At 41.4% G+C, this 18,954-nt stretch overlaps 1 protein-coding gene across 1 annotated transcript; it reads right to left on the reverse strand.

Moving 5' to 3' along the window:
- Positions 1-15,710: 15,710 nt before the first annotated feature.
- Positions 15,711-18,673, reverse strand: LOC130087184 (uncharacterized). Its single transcript, XM_056253413.1, has 3 exons — positions 18,542-18,673; positions 16,600-16,905; positions 15,711-16,201 (listed from the first exon to the last, which is right to left on the reverse strand). The coding sequence occupies exons 1-3, from the start codon at positions 18,594-18,596 to the stop codon at positions 15,807-15,809; spliced, it is 756 nt and encodes a 251-aa protein (XP_056109388.1). The 5' UTR covers positions 18,597-18,673; the 3' UTR covers positions 15,711-15,806.
- Between the last annotated feature and the right edge of the window lie 281 nt (positions 18,674-18,954).

An 18,954-nucleotide genomic window follows, 5' to 3' on the forward strand; every position in this document is an offset into this window, starting at 1 on the left:
AGTGGACGGTATCATTCTGTTTATTCGGTTTTGTCATCTGTCGTTTTGAATGCTCAAGCTCTTTAAAGCAGGATGGATTCTGATTGGCTTTTATTGTTTTTAATCGTTGATCAGCGTATCCTGTGCTGTTATCCATAGTTGTGGTAAGAACTCTTCTATTCTTTTATATATGATTTCTATATTTTAATGCAGTTTGGGGAGGCCCTAACTGCACATAACTTCGATTTCTAATGCATATTTCAAAAGAACAGTTCTTGGGCTCTCTGTCATAAATAAAAACATGGCTCTTGGCTGTGATGTGACTTCACTCACTGCTATCAAAGTTTAATAGTAAGTGTCCGAGTGTCCAATGAGAATACATAATACTGTAGGCTAGTAAGATTTTATTACTCCCCATAAACCTCCATATAACATGCCCTCACTACCAAACACACACACACCTCGAGATAAACTCTCCTATACAGGTTGAGTAAATGGCATTATAACAAAACCTTCCCTTGAAGGACTGAATTTGCACCACAGTCAACACAGCGTAGTCAACCATACTGACTCTGTGTTTGGGTTTGAGCGGCCATGTGGTCATGATGTGTTTGCTGGTTTAATGTGGCGTATTAATGGCCTACAATGCGAGCATTGACGACGTTAACCACTAAACCGAGAGAGTGTCACACGACTAGGTTTAAGATCCGCATGAAAGCACTAAATGACCTGAATGAGATGAATGAATGTAGTAAGGTGGCGTGTGCCCTTGTCAGTTGAAGTGTATCAGGTGTGTGCCGTTCAATATATGAGGGAAAAGTAAACCTGTTCACCAGACAGACGATGTTTGCTTGTCTTGATAAAATGAAGAGGAAATGTGTGAAGCAAACAAAGACAAAGCTTTGTTCTAGAATAATTAATATTTAATAACAGAGTGCCAAGATCTAGATCTCGGGTTTATTTCAGGCTGCCAGAATAATTTGTTCTCATAGATTGTTTGAGCAAACAGGACAACAGGGAAGATCTTTGAACAAAAGAATGTCATTCTTGGACAAGTAGATCTACTTTACCATCTCTTAAACGAGATATTAAGATTATCATCACTGTAAAAAATTTTTTTGTTTGGTATTGGTGTTACATGTTTTGATCTTGAGTTCCTTAGTTTCCCCTGTGGCCTAGCTTTGCTGTGTCATGATTAGTTCATTATTCCCACATGCTGTGTCGTTAAAGGTGGGGTATGTGATTTTCTTTTTTGACAATTTTTTCAAAATCACTTGAAATCCTATTCCTAACCCACTTACAGCCACTGAGTTAGAAGCACTGAAATGAAAATTAAGCAATTTAATCATCTGTGGAACGGGCAGGACTCGAAAAACTCCAGCCAATCATTTCCAAGACCACCTAGAATCATTGGGCAGTAAGTGCGTCAACCAAACGGTCGTACCATACACCCCTCCCCCTCCCCATCGCGCGCGTGTCCCCTTCGTGCGCATACTCAAAGCTCGTGACCCAGTCACAGTAAGTGCAAGTTGCCCCGGTACAAAGAGAGAGAGAAAGAGCAAGTTGCTTCCGTTTGGAGAATGATTGCGCGTCCATGTTCTTCGAATGGGTTGAGTCAGGCCCAGCGTTGGAGGAAAGAAGGTAGGACCTTTTGAGTTGTGTATTTTCAAAATCTGCCGGCCGTTTTGCAAATCCCATACCCTACCTTTAATCATCCCATTAGTCCCAGTGTTTAAATACCTTTAGTGTCAGTCGGTCTACATATGTTTGTTAATGTTTGGTTACTTTATGTTTCCTTCTACAAATTCCTTCGTTGTGCGAGTCATTGCAACAACCAAGTACGTTACAGACAGACCGACCTACAAAGTTTTTGCTGTGTTTTTTCTTTCTGTTTATATTTTTGTTTTTCCTATGGACCTTCCCTCAGTCCAGGTTCTTTGCTTGGAGCCGAGAGACCATCCGCTGGAGATCGACACCTAGGACTTTTTACATCTGGTGTGCCTATCGCACTATCCTGATCGCTCGCTCTGTGTTTTCTACCTCACCAGCCTGAGCGAGCGATCGAAGGCACGGCTACCAGCGGACAGCCCCAGAGAGGATTTCGCCATGTTTGTGGATTAGATGCTGGTGAACAATGACTCTCTGTTCACCATCGGCCTGGAAGATGACCACAAGCCCTGGAAGAGCCGTGCTCCACAACCAGAGACCAGCCATCCACCACTGACAGCGACCAACACCCTAGAGTTGTCTGAGCCCACCGCACACAGTGGAGACCGGCAAGCCGCGGTGGACAAGCCTGTACCGAGGATAAGGACGAAGAGTGTCATCTCCACGGAGTCCGGACCACAAACAGAGTCTGACCAGGTGCCTCTGGATTTCCGGTTCCACCTCGGATGCTCGTCGCCGCGGCTTCACCTCTGTCTCGAGGACGCGTTGGCCCCATCGGCTCCACCTGGATCTCCTTCCTTGGTCGCTGCATCTCAGTCGGTTGTCCCCAGGGTGTCTGTTTCAATCAAGTCTGCAACACCATGGCTCCTGCGGCCTTCGAATCCGCCCTGGGGTTTCGTCCTGGCTTGTCTCTGGCATGTCATCTGGCTCCTCCTGGTCCTTGCTCCCCTCTGGCTCCTCCCACCTTCCACTCCTCCTCGGATTACTTTGTTGTTTATGAACTCCTCCTGAGCCCCCGCCCTCCCTCCTCAGTTGTACTCTGAGTTTTATGGCGCGAGGACTTGCCTTCCCAGGAGGGGGAAGGCACCCTGGTATTTTTCAATGCCTTGTTTACAAAACAAAATGCTCTGAACAGACATACGATCCTCCAATACAATCCGGGATGACATTAAATGAAACCATCCACTTGTTTCTGATGCTGGGATCTTTCTGAAGTCTGTACAGAGACGCAAACGAACTGTTTAAACTGGACGCATCAAAGCGGAAGTTATTTCATTCTTGGACAAGTTTCATCCATTTGTCGTGTTGTCGACTGACTCAAGCACATTAAGAATGTCTGAAACTGAACGCACATCTGTAAACTGTATCCAGTGTAGACAGTGATTATAATGGGATTATAATGGGATTATAATGTTTTAATACAAAGACCTCTTATATGTCAAAAAATCAATGCAAATGTGTTTTATCATGTCATGTCATGAACCCTTTAAAGCCACCAAGAACTGATTAACCTGTACTTAAATGTTCTTTCAATATTTTTGCAATTTCCTAGATTTTTTTTCCAGTGTATGGTATGAGATATATTTACTATTTTTATAAAATTATTTAATTCCTAAGTCTAAGACCACATTGAAAATATGTAACATTTTCACATTAATATATATATATATATATATATATATATATATATATATATATATATATATATATATAAATGTGTGTGTGATTTTTAAGGAAAAAATTAAATAAAACAATTAACAACAAAGTTTTGGAGAAACGTTTAAGTTTCTGAACTGTTAATGTGGTGAAATCTTTGTAGAGATGGTCAGATTATTTTTTTCCATTTCCATTGAAGCACAAGATGCTTCTTTTTGCATAATTATCAAATCATGCTGGAGAACATAGATCTGAATGTCTATAAATGGGCAAACAAACCAGGCACAGCTGAAAGATTTAAAATCATTTGTATGGAGTGTCCATTTGATTCCATTGATATCCATCACAAAGGCTTACCTCAGCCCCCACAATCCATCGCACGGGTAATTGCTGTATTGCATTTGGGAGGTATTGTAGTGATGCTTCTATAAATGGAAGGAAAGTGGACAAAACTGGATCGGAAAGCTCTGGAGATTGTGACTGATTTAGAGGCCAGCCTGTCCTCCACTGGCCACTAGTTTGGTACATAAAGCACAGGTACAATTAATCATTTTTGCAGTTGTAGAAGCTTGGATGGAAAAAATCATCCTGCAAGTATTTATACTAGTAGAAGTCTAATGTTTTTGGCACATTTTGCTGGTCTTGGTTATTAACTGTCTTCCATGTTACTTACTGTGCCATTTGAACTGAATTTAATCATATTATTGATACTGTAGATTTTACTCTTGTTAATCATCTTGTCTTGTTGTTACATGTGTGTCCTGAGTTTCCCCCCGTCTCTGTGTATTTGGTTTAATCCTGTGTCACTTTTCCCGCTCCTCGTTAGTTCTCAGTTCCTTCACCTGTCTACCTGTCATTATCAGTTCATTTGTCCCAGCTGTGTCTTGTTCTCATTATCCGTTCTAAGTGTATTTATACCCTGTGTTCTCCCTCACTCCTGGTCGGTTCTCGCTTATGTAACGTTGATGTTAGGTGTGTTATCCTTTGCCCGTCTGCCTGCCTGTATCCGTTTGTTGTTTTGCTTTATTAAGTAAAGTCTATTGTTTTTGGAAATCCTGATCTCCTCGTCTTCCTCTGCCTACACCTACCGTAACAGAAGAACCGACCACCCTAAAATGGACGATAGGGTAAGAATAGTCGTCCTGGCCGAGGAGAGCCAAAATCTCCCAGCCTATGCCCTTGGACGTTCGTTTGAGGGAACCCGTCTGGCCGATTTCGCGGGATCCGTGGAGGCCGCAGTAGTGGCGGTGGTCGAGAGGAGTCCCGACGCCACTCTCCACTCTGGCCCCTCTTCAATCCTGGGTTGGTTCCGTCCAGCCCAGCCAAGCCCTCACCGCTGGTTCCGTCCAGTCCAATCAATCCCTCACCACTGGTTCCATCCAGTCCAGTCAAGCTCTCACCACTGGCTCCGTCTAGCCCAGCCAAGCCCTCACCGCTGGTTCCGTCCAGCCCAGCCAAGCTGCCACCACTGGTTCCATCCAGCCAATTCGTGCCAGAGCCCATTGATCCTTTTGATGACCTTCCAGAGCTTCTTCCCCCAGAGACCGTCCAGCGAGAGACCGTCCAGCCAGAGACCGTCCAGCCAGAGACCGTCCAGCCAGAGACCGTCCAGCCAGAGACCGACCATGCTGCTCTGGAAGACACGGTTCTCATTGTGGGGTCCATGGCTGTTTTGTGTGTGTGGGCTGCACACACATCTGTTACAGCCCATAAGTCCTCTTCACCGCTGGTTCCGCTCTGCAGCCCTGGCGAGCCTGAGCTTCTCTGCAGCCCTGGCGAGCCTGAGCTTCTCTGCAGCCCTGCCGAGCCTGAGCTTCCCTGCACGCCTGCCGAGCCTGAGCTTCCCTGCACGCCTGCCGAGCCTGAGCTTCCCTCCAGTCCTCCCGAGCCTTCTCCGCTGGTCCCGTCCAGCCCTTCAGAGCCTTCTCCGCTGGTCCCGTCCAGCCCTTCAGAGCCTTCTCCGCTGGTCCCGTCCAGCCCTTCAGAGCCTTCACCGCTGGTCCCGTCCAGCCCTTCTGGGCCTTCACCGCTGGTTCCATCCAGCATAGCCGGGCCTTCACCGCTAGCCCAGCCAGAGACTTTCCACGTCCCAGAGCCTGTGATTCCCCCCAAGAAAGTTTTGGGGGGGGGATATAGGTCACCCGAAGGGGCGTCTCTGCCATGGTCACCCGAAGGGGCGTCTCCGCCCTGGCCACCCGAAGGGGCGTCTCCGCCCTGGCCACCCGAAGGGGCGTCTCCGCCCTGGCCACCCGAAGGGGCGTCTCCGCCCTGGCCACCCGAAGGGGCGTCTCCACCCTGGCCACCCGAAGGGGCGTCTCCACCCTGGCCACCCGAAGGGGCGTCTCCACCCTGGCCACCCGAAGGGGATTCTCCGCCATGGCCGCCCGAAGGGGTTTCTCCGCCATGGCCCCCTGACCATCCTGCTCCGCCATGGCCGCCCGAGGGGTCGTCTCCACCATGGCCGCCTTCCCAGCCTGCTCCGCCCTGGAGGCTTCCTGCTCTGGGTAGGCCACGCCCTCTTCAGCCTCCAGGGCGCCCGCCCCCCCACCCCCCCACCCCTATTGAAGTTATACGGCGCGAGGACGCGCCTTTTTGGAGGGGGCGTTATGTTACATGTGTGTCCTGAGTTTCCCCCCGTCTCTGTGTATTTGGTTTAATCCTGTGTCACTTTTCCCGCTCCTCGTTAGTTCTCAGTTCCTTCACCTGTCTACCTGTCATTATCAGTTCATTTGTCCCAGCTGTGTCTTGTTCTCATGATCCGTTCTAAGTGTATTTATACCCTGTGTTCTCCCTCACTCCTGGTCGGTTCTCGTTTATGTAACGTTGATGTTAGGTGTGTTATCCTCTGCCCGTCTGCCTGCCTGTATCCGTTTGTTGTTTTGCTTTATTAAGTAAAGTCTATTGTTTTTGGAAATCCTGATCTCCTCGTCTTCCTCTGCCTACACCTACCGTAACACTTGTTAATATTTTATTTTAAACTAAGGCTAAATCAAAAATTGCCAAAATATCCAAATCTGCAAATCTAAAGCTCTTGACTCATTAATGCAATTTAGAAGAACAGGGGAAATCAGACTCTTGAGTGTGTGTTGACAATTATTAAGAGTGCAGATGTAGGATTTTCTACAGGGTTTTATATCGCAAAGGTTAAAGCTAGATTTGTGTTCAGAATTTGATTCATGTGAACAATATTACTAAAATATATACCAAGACAAGCCCATTATATGCCGAGCACACGCTCATTCTTGAAGTGTCCATTGATCAATACACAGGACTCATTTGTGGACTTTTGTTTAATTTATCCAGCCCAAACACTTCTAGTCTCACACGTTCAATCAGTGCATCTTACATTGTTCCCAATAAATGTCTTGTGAAATATAAAGGGCAAATCCACTGAACTTCTCACGACGATATTCATCTGGGCTCTTACAGAGAGGACAGATGGGGTGTTTCCTCGGGAATAATCAGAGATGCAAGCGGTGGTTTTAACGATTACACAACCTCCAACACTGAGAGGACAGACAGTCAAAGAAGGATATTCACCGCCATCCTTAATGGGCATTTACAGTGCAGTGGTGTTGACTTTTACCACCTTATGCAATTGGGTAAACAGACAACAATAGTCGTCAGTACAGCTTTCTATTTACACACCTTGGATTTCAATGTAAATACAGGGAATTGAACCCCCTAAACTCCATAGTGGGTTAAATTAAATATCATCCAGACATCTAAGGTTTGTCTGTGATTCACACATGCCGTTCAAATGTCTGGGGTCAGTAAGCTTTATTTCTGTTTCTTTTTAAGAAAGTAATATTCAGCAAGGACAAAATGTGATAGTAAAGATGGTGATACAAAAAGGTATATTTCAAATAAATGCTGATCTTTTGAAAGAATCCCAAAGAGACCAATCTGTTTCATGGTTTTCACTAACACATTGACTGTTTTCAATACTGAAGTGTTCCTTGAGCAGCAAATCATCATATTAGACTGATTTCTGAAGGATCATGTGACACCAAAGACTGGAGTAAGGATGCTGAAAATTCTGCTTTGCCACAGGAATAAATTACAATATATTACAATAGAAAGCAGTTATTTTAAAAGTGTAATAATATTTTACAATATTTCAGTTTTTACTGTGTTTTTTTTTTTTTTAAATCAAATATTTGCAGCCAACATGACATTGATAATTTCAGATTTTGAATTTTTCTGAAATGTTGATGCCTTCCTGCTCTCGGCAGCCAATATTTCACCACACCTAACACTGCAAGTGAAGCTGTTTTATATATTGTGTGAGTTGTCTTTTTTCTTTTTCCTTGCATAGTTCTGCTAATGGTTTTAGAGGATGGGGGAATTATACCATGGTAGCTCACAAGATTCAATGGCCATATTTTCTAAAAACTGGAAAAAATCTGATTTGCTTTAATTAATGAATATAAAAGGTACCTTGCATTGTTAATAGAAGTGATGAGGAAAACCTTTGCTAAAACATTATGCAGCTCTGAGTGCTTCAACTAATCACTATCTGCATTGCAGAGAGATTGCACCCTCTACTTGGACTGGAATTGAATGACAGAGGCAGAGCCTTACGGCAGACTAGGCCAATTAATTTTTCTCTGCTTTTAACTGCCAAGGCATTTATATGCATTGCGTTATATGCAGTGCTGACAGAATATCATCCAGTTTATGATGATGGAACGTGACTTACGTGTACCACACAGGTGAAATGCTAAAAGAAGACCTCGCATCTGAAACTTAACTAAAATTAAAATATGTGAGTTGCACATCTCCTCTGGATGGAATAAAAGCTATTGAAGATTAGAAGTGAGAAGCCCATCAGCTAATTTTCAGATTTCTCCTGCTGACAGAAAAAAAAAAATACTGAAATTAAAATATTCTGAAACTCGGCTGAAGAAACATAATTGGCAATTTCAAATGAATTCGGATGATCTGTAAGTGTAGATAAACTTTCACCATGAAGGTCCATCCCTAAACATAAACCTTGGGGTTTGCAGATCCTATAAAGCATACACAATTGTAAGATATTTACAAATATGTAATGAAACTGTTGGTTGTTCTTGTTAAAAAACATTTCACAGCGAACAGTGCATTACAGATTTCTGTGTTGTTTTTCAAACCCATCTTTGACAAATTATAGTGCATTTGGAGAGAATAACATAACTGGAGCTAATCAGCTGTTGTTGTGTAGCAGGCATTCAGAAACCTGCGTTCACCATGGCAACACTGACTCTGCCGGCAGAAGCTCAGGTGTGTGACTGTGTGATTTGAGAGCCACAATCAATGAAACTCACTGCAGAGGAGCTTAAACCTCTAACCTAATGAGAAACAAGGCAATAGTTAATTTCAATAGTCAGAGCAGAGTAGACCAATAACAACAGATTTGGCCATCTGACCAATCAGAGCAGAGTAGACCAATCACAACAGATTTGGCTATCTGACCAATCAGAGCAGAGTAGACCAATCACAACAGATTTGACCATCTGACCAATCAGAGCAGGGGGAATAGGGGTTTAGAGAGACTGAATCCTTTATTGAAACATTTAAAAAAAGAGGTGATGCTGCAATTATGAGAAAATTAAAGCCTATTGTAGGAGACCTCTAAAACAAAATTAAGAACCTTTAAAATAGCAAGATAGGGTCACTTTAAGAGAGTTCCTAATCAAATTTAGCTAAAAACAAAAACAGCCAAATGTACAAGACAAAATACACATATACCGGTATTCATGAGACAGACTCCTCAGATACTTCCCTCTATGTTCAGCTCATAGGACTTGATGTTAATATCCTTAGTAATCAGCACTTCATTGTTTTAAGTGGGGGGAGGGGTAAGAACATCATCAGGGTCTTCAGGTGGGTACCCTGCTTCACCGGTGTTTCGTTGATAAACCCACGACACCTCCAGAGGGCTCAACGGCAACACCTGGCATCCCAGGTGAGCCCCCTTCTGCTTTTACCCCTCTTTATTGTTCTTTGCAGCCCAATTGGGGTCCTTCCTCTTTATCCAGATCCACCTGCTGCTTTGCTCTGCTGCCTCCGACAGTGATCTGATGGCTTTCCTGAAGGCCTGTACCCGAACTCCCAGCCCCTTCAGGAGCCTGGCTATGGATGTGGCCACAAATCCTCTGCACCCAACCTCTACCGGAAGTACCTGTGTACGCCAGCCTTGTTGTTTTGCCTCAAAAGCTATATCAGTGTACTTCAGCTTTTTTCGTTCATACACTTCTCCCACTGTAGCCTCCCATGGTACAGTTAGTTCCACGATGAACAGGGACTTCTGTGAAGTAGACCACAAAACCAGATCCGGCCTGAGATTGGTATTTAAAATCTCAGGTGGAAACTTGAGTTGCTGATCTAGGTCCACTTGCATTTTCCAGTCCCATGCGGCTTCCAAGAGGGTGCTATCCACTCTTGTAGTTTGTTTCACTGGGCACTGTCCTGCTCTCATGAAGGGGATAGTGGATGAGTGTCCGGCTGTTGGGTGAGGGAGGGCATTGATGGAGGATCGCCTTCCTTCTAGAATGACAGCCAGTTGGCGTAGGACTTGGTTGTGCCTCCAGGTGTAACGGCCTTGGGACAGACTGGTTTTGCAGCCGGTGAGGATGTGCCTGAGAGTTGCCGGAGTTTGGCAGATAGGACATGCTGGATCCTCTCCAACCCACTGGTAAAGATTCTTGGGTGTAGGAAGAACATTGTAGGTGGCCCTGATGATGAAGCTGATTTGGCTTCCTTCCATCTCCCACAGATCTCTCCAAGTGAGCTTATGGTGCTCCAAGTTTTCCCAGGTAGTCCACTGTCCCTGCTTGGCCTGTGACACTGCCTTTGCACATCTCTCTGCTTCCTGTTGGTGCCGGACCTCAGCAACTACCAGCTTTCTCCTCTCTGCAGGTATTGCCTTGTGCCATGTAGGTCGACTTGTCCCAGTCCAAACCCACGTCTTCCTTGCTGCACCTGTCCCACTATGTCTCCATGTCTGAGAGCGGATTTTGCTGGCTCTACCGCCTCAGCTGGGGTCCACTTCCTCCCAGTTGCCAGTCTGGGAGGAGCTGTTCGTATGGCTGCATCTTGAGACTCTACCAGGGTCATGCTCAGTCTCACTTTGGTGCACTTATATTCTTTGGTGAGGCTAGAGATAGGCAGTTCCAGTGGACCGTGTCCATACAACCCGATGTTACTGACGCAGTGCAGGAGTCCCAGCCACTTCTTGACGTATGCACTGACTGTCCACTCCAGCTTATCAACTTTGTAAATGGGAAACTCGTACACCATTAGAGGCCACATTAGGTGGGGGAGCAACCCAAACTGCAGACACCACAGTTTCAACTTGCCCCGAAGTGAAGTCTTATCAATACTGACAAGGCCTTTGATGGTTTCTTCCCTCAGATGGTCACACTGCTCTGTGTCTTTGAGACTTGCATTGTACCACCGTCCTAGGCTCTTGACGTGCTGCTCTGATACCAATGGAATGGGTGTTTCATTGATGTTGAACCTATGTTCGGTAAGCTTTCCTTTGATGATGGATATGCTCCTGGATTTACTGGGTTTCAACTTCATCCTTGCCCATGTTGTGTTGGAGTGAATAATTATTCAGTTAACAAAAGAATATAATCATTATAATTATTCAGTAAACAAAAGTGACAATAAAAAAGTTTTACACAATGCATTTTACTTGCGGGTAAAATGCAGTACAAAGATAATGTGATGATGAGTCTCCCATGCATGAGTGGCGTTTGCATGAATTGATGCAATCTTAATATCTGTTTAAAGTAGCTCTCTGGTACCGACTTGCTCTTCTTTTTATAAATCTTCTATCCATGACATGAGCTCCAGGCCAGATGAAATGATCCCTGAGAGCCTCCTGTGATCAGACAAATCTATCCTTCCTCCTAAAGTGAAGATGGTTCACCATGGCTGGTGTTTCTGTCTGCTCTATTGAAATACATTGTGTGTTAACAAGTAAAACATGGATCATCACCCGTATAAAACCAGACAAGGAAATATGGTATTATTCAGTTGTGCAGAAGAGTTCACAGGGGATGTCTGCGCTAGTTGCTTTACATAAAGAGGGGATATAAAACCTGTGACCTGAAATCATCGCGAAACAAATGCACTTAAGGATTTTCCTATCACCACGGGACTTGATTAGCTAGTGAACCACATTCAACTGAGCACTATTACTAATTTATTAATCAGAGTTTCTTGTTAGTTATATTAGTAGTAACAAATGTTAGTGTAGTTAATCATTAAAGGGTCACTCCACCCATTTCAACATTAATCTTTATTGAAAGTGGGTTATATATGTAGTCGAAATGTAAAAGAAATTTTAAATTTGGTGCCCTCTTGACCGAGAAAAGACAGAAAATAACTTTGGGGCGCATTTGTATGTAAGACAACAACTCCCACAATGCACCATGTTGCACAGCTCCGCAAGCCACTCCCACTAATCCAGAACAGCGCAAACATCAGAGAAATCGCTCTTCCGTCTACAAGAAGGCTAGCTGCCAAATGAGTTTAAAATTCATTTCACAAAAAATGTCTAGTTAGTTGTGGCGAGCAGGACGAGGGCGAGGGACGTGAGAGGACGACGCGAGTGATAATGAATGGCACCTGTGCAGCGGTCTCATATCTCTCACGGAGGAGCGGAAGCACAAAAGGAACAGGCCTGATTTTATGTTTTGTTTCTGTTGTGTGTGGCCAGCTGGCTTATACTTTTGTTTTGTATTTGTTTATTTTACTATTAAAACGTTTAAATGTTCGCCGGTTCCAGCCTCCTTCTTCCCACAACAACGAACCCCGTTACATTGGCAAACTCATTAGTGAATTACTCGTTTGTATTTCTTTCTATATGGTGAATTATTGCATGATACCTGCATGTTCAGTCAGGCGAAACTAGGATGGTTCACATCACAACACAAACGTCCGTGTGGTCGTCTGATTCAGAGATTTCGTCCAGGAGAAACTGCCTTGTTGAAATTCTCTGCAGCAGACGGACTCTATCTGTGTCCGTAGCGCACAGCGAGAGCACACGCACCAGCAGTCCGCCCAGCTAGAGCCAGCCCGGGCTCCTCGTCCGCGACAGGCAGCCGCCTCCTGTTCCACCATCAGCCTCAGCTGCTCTTCACTATATTGGGGCTCGTAAAGATAGCCACGAACAGCGGATTCGAGCAGCAGAATTTCAAAATCCTCTTCTTCCATATCATGTTTAGTTTCTTCCGTCATTGTCGTAACTTCCTATATCCACAGCGCTTGTTAGCTTAGCTTATAAACAAGATGGCTGATATTGCTTTCAGTATCTGCAAGTGAAGTCCCACCCACTGATCTGTGATAGCTCTGTTAGCGCATTAGGTCCAACCCCCTATGGGCGGGTTTGAAAGGGTGGGAATTTGTGCTTGTAGTCTATACAGAAATCCCCCCTTTTTACACTTCCTCCTACAATGACGTCAAATGACGATTTTTGCGTCATTGTAGGAGGAAGTGAAAAAGGTAAATAGTAGATTTCTCTCGTCTCAGGGGAAAATGAAAGAATGTTGCACGACCATTCAATAGTATGACTGGTTGTCTAACAATGGACCTCTTAATGCAAATGGGTGGAGTGACCCTTTAATGACGGAACAGTATTCTAAAGTGTTACCAAAGGTTATTGCGATGCCCCTGCCAGAACCAAACCACAAGTGCTAAATACTAAACCAGACTTGGCCCAAACTTTTTTGCCATCTGGAGCCAAATGCAATTGCTTTCTTTGTTTTTCTTGTGCCATTGCACCTTGAATTAAAGTTTATATACTTTTTAAATAACACTAATTAGACCTACTTTTGAAATGAGCAAATAAGCATACATCAAATTTCATTAGTTTTGAGAAGAGAAAACCTTTCTTCTATATTTTGTTGTAGGCATCAAAATCATCATTCATTATTTTGTTACTGTGTTGGGTCATCACTTGGTCTTCAATGTAAAATCTGCATCCTGGTGCAAAACCAGTTGAGAAGCACAATTCCAGTGATAAATGTAGTGAAGTGTGAATCTGCCTCCTAGTGGAGTTTTGTAAAACTGCATGAAACTTCTAGGAGTATTGAAACGGACTAGAGAAAATCACATGAAGCATATATGAGGGTGTTTGAGTACTTATGGGATTTCAGATGGAAATCTCTGTGGTGGCTAGTGAAGTGGAGAAAGAAGGCATCATTGATCTGTGTGTATGGGCACGATGTCAAAAAGTGCAAAAGCATTAAGACAAGTCATGCAAAATCATTCAGTGGCTAGAGGTACAATACTCTTCAATAACATTATATGGACTATATGTTTGTGACTTATTCAGTTTGACAGTAATTTGCTTTCCAATTTAAGAAACAAGGGTCAAATTTGATTGTAAGCCACAAGCTGCATTAAAAACATATATATAATTTTACCAACTGCATTTTTTTTTTAAATTGGACAAATCCAAAAACTAAATACAGAATTAAACAAGGAGAAACAATTCATTCACAAAGCTAAAAAGGTTGCACAGCTTTCCTAACTGATATTTGAAAGCGACTCAATGCCACCAAGCACCATCTTGAGGAAGACCCCATTTCTCTCATGGAACAGCTGACACTAGCATTTGTCACACAAAGGTACATGGACAATTGATGCATAATGTGTATATTCAATGTTTTCTTTAATCGTTTTTTTTCTAAACAGACATCTAAATAGATTTTTTGAAGTCACCATTATGTTGTGTTTCCTTTAGTTGGGCTCTTGGCCCTTGACTTTTAATGTTTTTAATGCAGTTACATATAGCCTTTTCAGAGAACATTTCTGAAATGACAAAGAAAGAGATGAATGAATGAAAAAACAGATCAACATGTCTGTTTTAAGGGTAGTAAATGACTGCATTAAAGTGATTTAAATAACTGCATTTTCTGTAGTTGTGTCTGTTAAGTCATGACTGACTTAAATAAAAAGTAGAAGCATTAATGAATAGAAAAAACCCACAAATAAATTCAACCTTTGTAATGAAAAGAGTGTTGTAATGCCTTAACACGGAAAACATCAAGAGATATTAAAAAAAAAAAAAAAACATCTTTTATGTAAAAATAGAGACACTCTTAGACATCAACACTCACAAACCTCTACAATGGTGACAACGATCAGAAAATATTGAAATATAAATAGTAAAAGAATAGGGAGGCTCAGTGGGTGAAACTGTCGCCTCACAGCAAGATGTCCCTGGTTTGAGTCTCTGGCTGAGCCAGGAGTCCTTTCTCCAGGAGTTTGCATGTTATCCCTGTGTCTGCGTGGGTTTCCCTCACAATCAAAAACATGCAGAGTAGGTGAATTGGAGATGCTAAATTGTCTGTAGGTGTGTGTGTGTGAGACCCAAGCCATATAATGGGGAGGATTTGGAAAAGACCTAACAAACCACCCCGAAAAAAATATTGCCAATAAAATGTATAGACAGTTTCTCACATATGGCGAGAGATGGGCATAGAATCATGGAATACGACTGAAATAGTCAAGGAGAGAGAGAGAGAGTAAAATAATTCAGCTTCATAATTTATTAATGCCACAATGCATGCTGGGAGCCATGAATGAGTTTTGTATGATGGCACCCATCATGCACTGCAGCTCGAATAATGTCACCATTGTTGAGTTTCATATGCTGGTTGTTGAAAAATAATAATAATAATTAAAAAAATGCTGATTGTTGATGTCTGTGAAGAGTTCCAGCTTTGAACCCCATTCATTTCAGTGTTTCTCAGGCACACTGTTTGGTAAGTTTGCAGTTAAAAAACATGAGCTACCAAATCAATAGCTAGAATCTAGTTGTCATATTTTTAACAGTTTTTAGTCTTCCTGCACTCTTTCTCTCTCTTTAGGAGGTCGAATTAGTTTCTATGAAGACTGCCCATTCAAGGAATAACTTACCCCTTACCTCACAATAAGTCATACCAACATGGCTGGGAGTGTCAGACCAACTGCATCAATGAGCAAGTAAAGACTTATTAAGATGATTTAGGCAAAATGGCTGAAAAATATAGTACAGTCACTAGTCTTAGATCTAAAGGAAGAGCATTCCACAGTTTAGGAGCAACAACCCAAAAGGCACAGTTACATTAACTGTAAGGTTAGGGTTCGGGTTAGTAGAATAAGTTGATGTATACTTGCAAAGTTACATATAGTCAGAATGTCTGTTGGGGATCATCAAAATAAAGTTTTAGCAAATATTAAGCAGACAGTCTACTAATACTCTAATGACTGCTAGTTGAAATGTAGTTGCAAAGTTACTTAAAGTTAGTAGGATGTCATGAACTGTCTAAATAAAGTGTTACCATTCCCTTACCGTACATTTCCCTAGATCTAGATTTTCTGCATGGCAGACAGTTCTTCCACTGAAAACATTGATTAGATGATCAGTCTATCTTGCACATTTCATTTATTTAAACCCACCAGATATTTGGTTATTTTATTGGGTCTTGTGATATTTGAGTAGGAGTTGAGTTGATTTATAAAGATTATAAAGACAAACAGGTTCTCAATGAAAACATAAGGGCAAGAAGGAGAAGAGTCCATGATAAACAATGCTGCGTACTGGTCCTGCTACCTTGACTGAAACCAACACCAAGACCAACACCAACTTCCACTTCAAACTCTTGATCTTTAAGGTATCGTCCATTTTTGATTGACCACAGAGAGCAGTTATATCTCTCTTCTTTGTCTTGAATGTTTAGGATACTTGAGATGTTGAATGTTCCATCAGAGTTCTTCAGGCTTGTGATATTAGAGTTGGAAGTCACGTTCCTGTCGTAATGAAACCAGTTTATTATTCCGTCCGGATACACACTATTAAAGCTACATTCCATTTGTCCGGGCCCAGTCATATTTGGGGAGAATTCTCCACTGCACTTTCCTGCGTAAATACATTTACAAACACAAGTTACCAGGGTTAATGATGTGATGCCCCGTTTTTGTGTCCAGATCTCTAAAAAAAATGTTTTCAGAAAAATAATAGTAAATATGCAATTCATACGAACAATGACTTGATTATGACTCTCTTCTAAAATTTATTTAGTTAAATTGAATACAAATGTTTTAAAAATACAAAGAAAGTTGACACATTTTAAACTCATGTTAAATTATTTTTAAAATATTACTTTTTAAGTTTCTCATAAGGATGTAACCTTTTCTACATATTAATTGATTGATTCACTCGTACATCCAAACATTCATGAATTCATTAAAATATGCATCATGCACGGAGCTTTGTTCTGCTAAATGATCATAATAATAATTGTTAAATGAACTGACCTAAAGAAACGTTGATTTTCTCTGATCCATGTGTAGAGTCCGCCCTTATACAACAAGAATATACATCTATGTTTGCTGGTGTAGGATGTAAAATAGTTAATGTTAATGCTTCCCTTGTGTAGTTGCACTCAAATCCTGGAGGGTTGTTACTTGATGTTGGATCACATTTAAAACCTTCTTCTGATTGTTTTCTCCAGAATATTGCAACAATGTTCAACTTCATTGATTTGCTGATGTTGCACTGTAAGACAGTTCTCTCATTGCAGTTCATTGTCTGGTTTGGGAAAGCATCCAGCACCTTTTCATCTGCATCTATCATAAAGCAATGTTAGCATTGGGTGAATCATTTCTATGCATTCTGACAACTTAATATATGCTAAGCAAAATTCTAAAACTTAATTTCAAAGGTTGAACATCAAAAAGAAAATCAAAGGCTTTCAATGTTGATTACAATTTTTGAAACCCATACTATGTGGTAAAAATGCTAAACAATTAATTACATTGTTAACAGCATGAAAATTTCCTTCAAACATTGTAGTCATACAAAAGTTGTAGAGAAATGTAGTTGTGTAGTAGTGCCTTGTGAAAAGGAGGTACACTTTAGTATTTAAAAAATACTTATTGCAGAAATAAAATTTGTTTGTGGAATCATGTCGTTTCCTTTAGTTCCCGAGTTTTCTATCTGTGTTTAGTTCCTGCTTACTTAGTTCCCTTGGTATCTCCTTTGTTACTATGGTTACTCATTGGCTAATTGATTATGTTCACCTGTGTCTTGTTGGGTTCCTCATTTAGCCTTTTAAGCCCTCGGGTACTCTACCCTTTGTCTTGCATTGTCTTCACATGTGTGAAGCTGTTATTTGGTTTCTGGATTGCTGTTTTTGTTTTAGAAATAAAAGTAAAACTGTTGCAATTTAGGGTATGTTTACACAACAACGATGTACTAAAAACAGAAAAGTTGTTCGTTTGCATTTTTCGTGTACAGACGACAACATTGTCAGAACGATCACCGTTTACACTGGTCCACGAAAACGATTAAAAGCGCCAGGTCATTTATGCCAGGTCAGTAGTTGGCGATGTCACTTTGTAAAGAAACACTATGCACCTATAAACTGAACACGTAATGCGCATGACTACAGTTTTAAAAAAAAGTATTAAAGTTTGAGTTTGTATGTATAATCGGAATCTTCAGTCTGTTCCTGAGGAAACCACAGTGTGAAAATAACAGTATTGTTTTCAAAAACTTGCACTATACAACCCGTTTTCAATTTGTTACAAGTTACAAGTTGAAAAGTCTGTTTTCAGGCCGCCAAAACAACATTATCGTGTAAATGAACAGCCAAAAAAAGTTTCCATTTTTAGTTGGAACTGGTGTCCTGTAAACTGTCCCTAAGATCCTCTGCTCCTCTTCCCTTGCCTGCACCATAACAATACTTAAGTGCGAAGTGAATGTATAAACTGAATTAACACAATTTAATATTGATTGTAATTAAGTGAAAATGTATTATAATTTAAATTTATATTTAATGAAATTAGTTAAACATTAGAGTGATTTTTGACCCTCTTATGTGGGACTTAAGTACACCTTTGTATGTGATTTCATATTAGTCTGTTGTGTGTAAAACAGTGTACTGACAAGCTTAAAATATACTTTAATGCAATATCTATTGAAACGTGTATGTCATGTATTTGAATATAATTGAAATTACATGATCAATGAATTTGCAATTTGGTCAATTTAAAATATATTGACTTTAAATATAATTTCAAAAACCACACTGCAGTTAAAATTATAACCAAGTACTTTAGTCTTATGTGTTTTTTAGTATGTTAGTCCTCACATCAAAATAAGTGTACTTTAAAGTAATTTGGTGAACCATAATACATTTATGTAAGGGAATTCTTCAGTTAGTTTATGAAGAACTAATTGTCTGAAATTTCTTACCTTTGGTGTTTCCTGATATCAGGAGAGCGGTTAAAAATGCCATAATGACTAACATCTTTTTTTTTGTTTTTCAGAAGTTGGTAGATATGTGAGTGGAAGAAGAAAGTTCCGGCAGTGTCGGTCTACACTCCTTCTGACTCCTACACTGACTATAAAGAGGAGAATGTTCCCCTAAAGCTACAACAAGTAGTCACTTGCCCACTCTGTAAGTTTTGTTCACCCCTCTCTTCTATCTTTATGTCCTAAACAATGTCAGACTGTCCCTCTTTGGCTTAAAAGGGGATTTCAAAAAGCATACCTATTTGTCATTAGTCTGTGTCTCAGCTTTTCTAGAAAAATCCATGAAATAAAGGGACTGCATGGAATATATATATACCTCCCATCCTTTGATTTATTAAGAGATTCTCTCAAAA

This window comes from Rhinichthys klamathensis, unplaced genomic scaffold (assembly GCF_029890125.1).
Source record: "Rhinichthys klamathensis goyatoka isolate OS25496 unplaced genomic scaffold, OSU_Roscu_1.1 h1tg000004l_1, whole genome shotgun sequence".
NCBI lineage: Eukaryota > Metazoa > Chordata > Actinopteri > Cypriniformes > Leuciscidae > Rhinichthys > Rhinichthys klamathensis.

Excerpts from the sequence above, each read along its gene's own strand:
- LOC130087184 (XM_056253413.1), bottom strand. The coding sequence starts at position 18,596 with ATGTTAGTCATTATGGCATTTTTAACCGCTCTCCTGATATCAGGAAAC. Across the intron at positions 16,906-18,541 it reads GATATCAGGAAACACCAAAG|ATGAAAAGGTGCTGGATGCT; the intron begins GTAAGAAATTTC and ends TGATAGATGCAG. Across the intron at positions 16,202-16,599 it reads GAAAATCAACGTTTCTTTAG|GAAAGTGCAGTGGAGAATTC; the intron begins GTCAGTTCATTT and ends GTATTTACGCAG.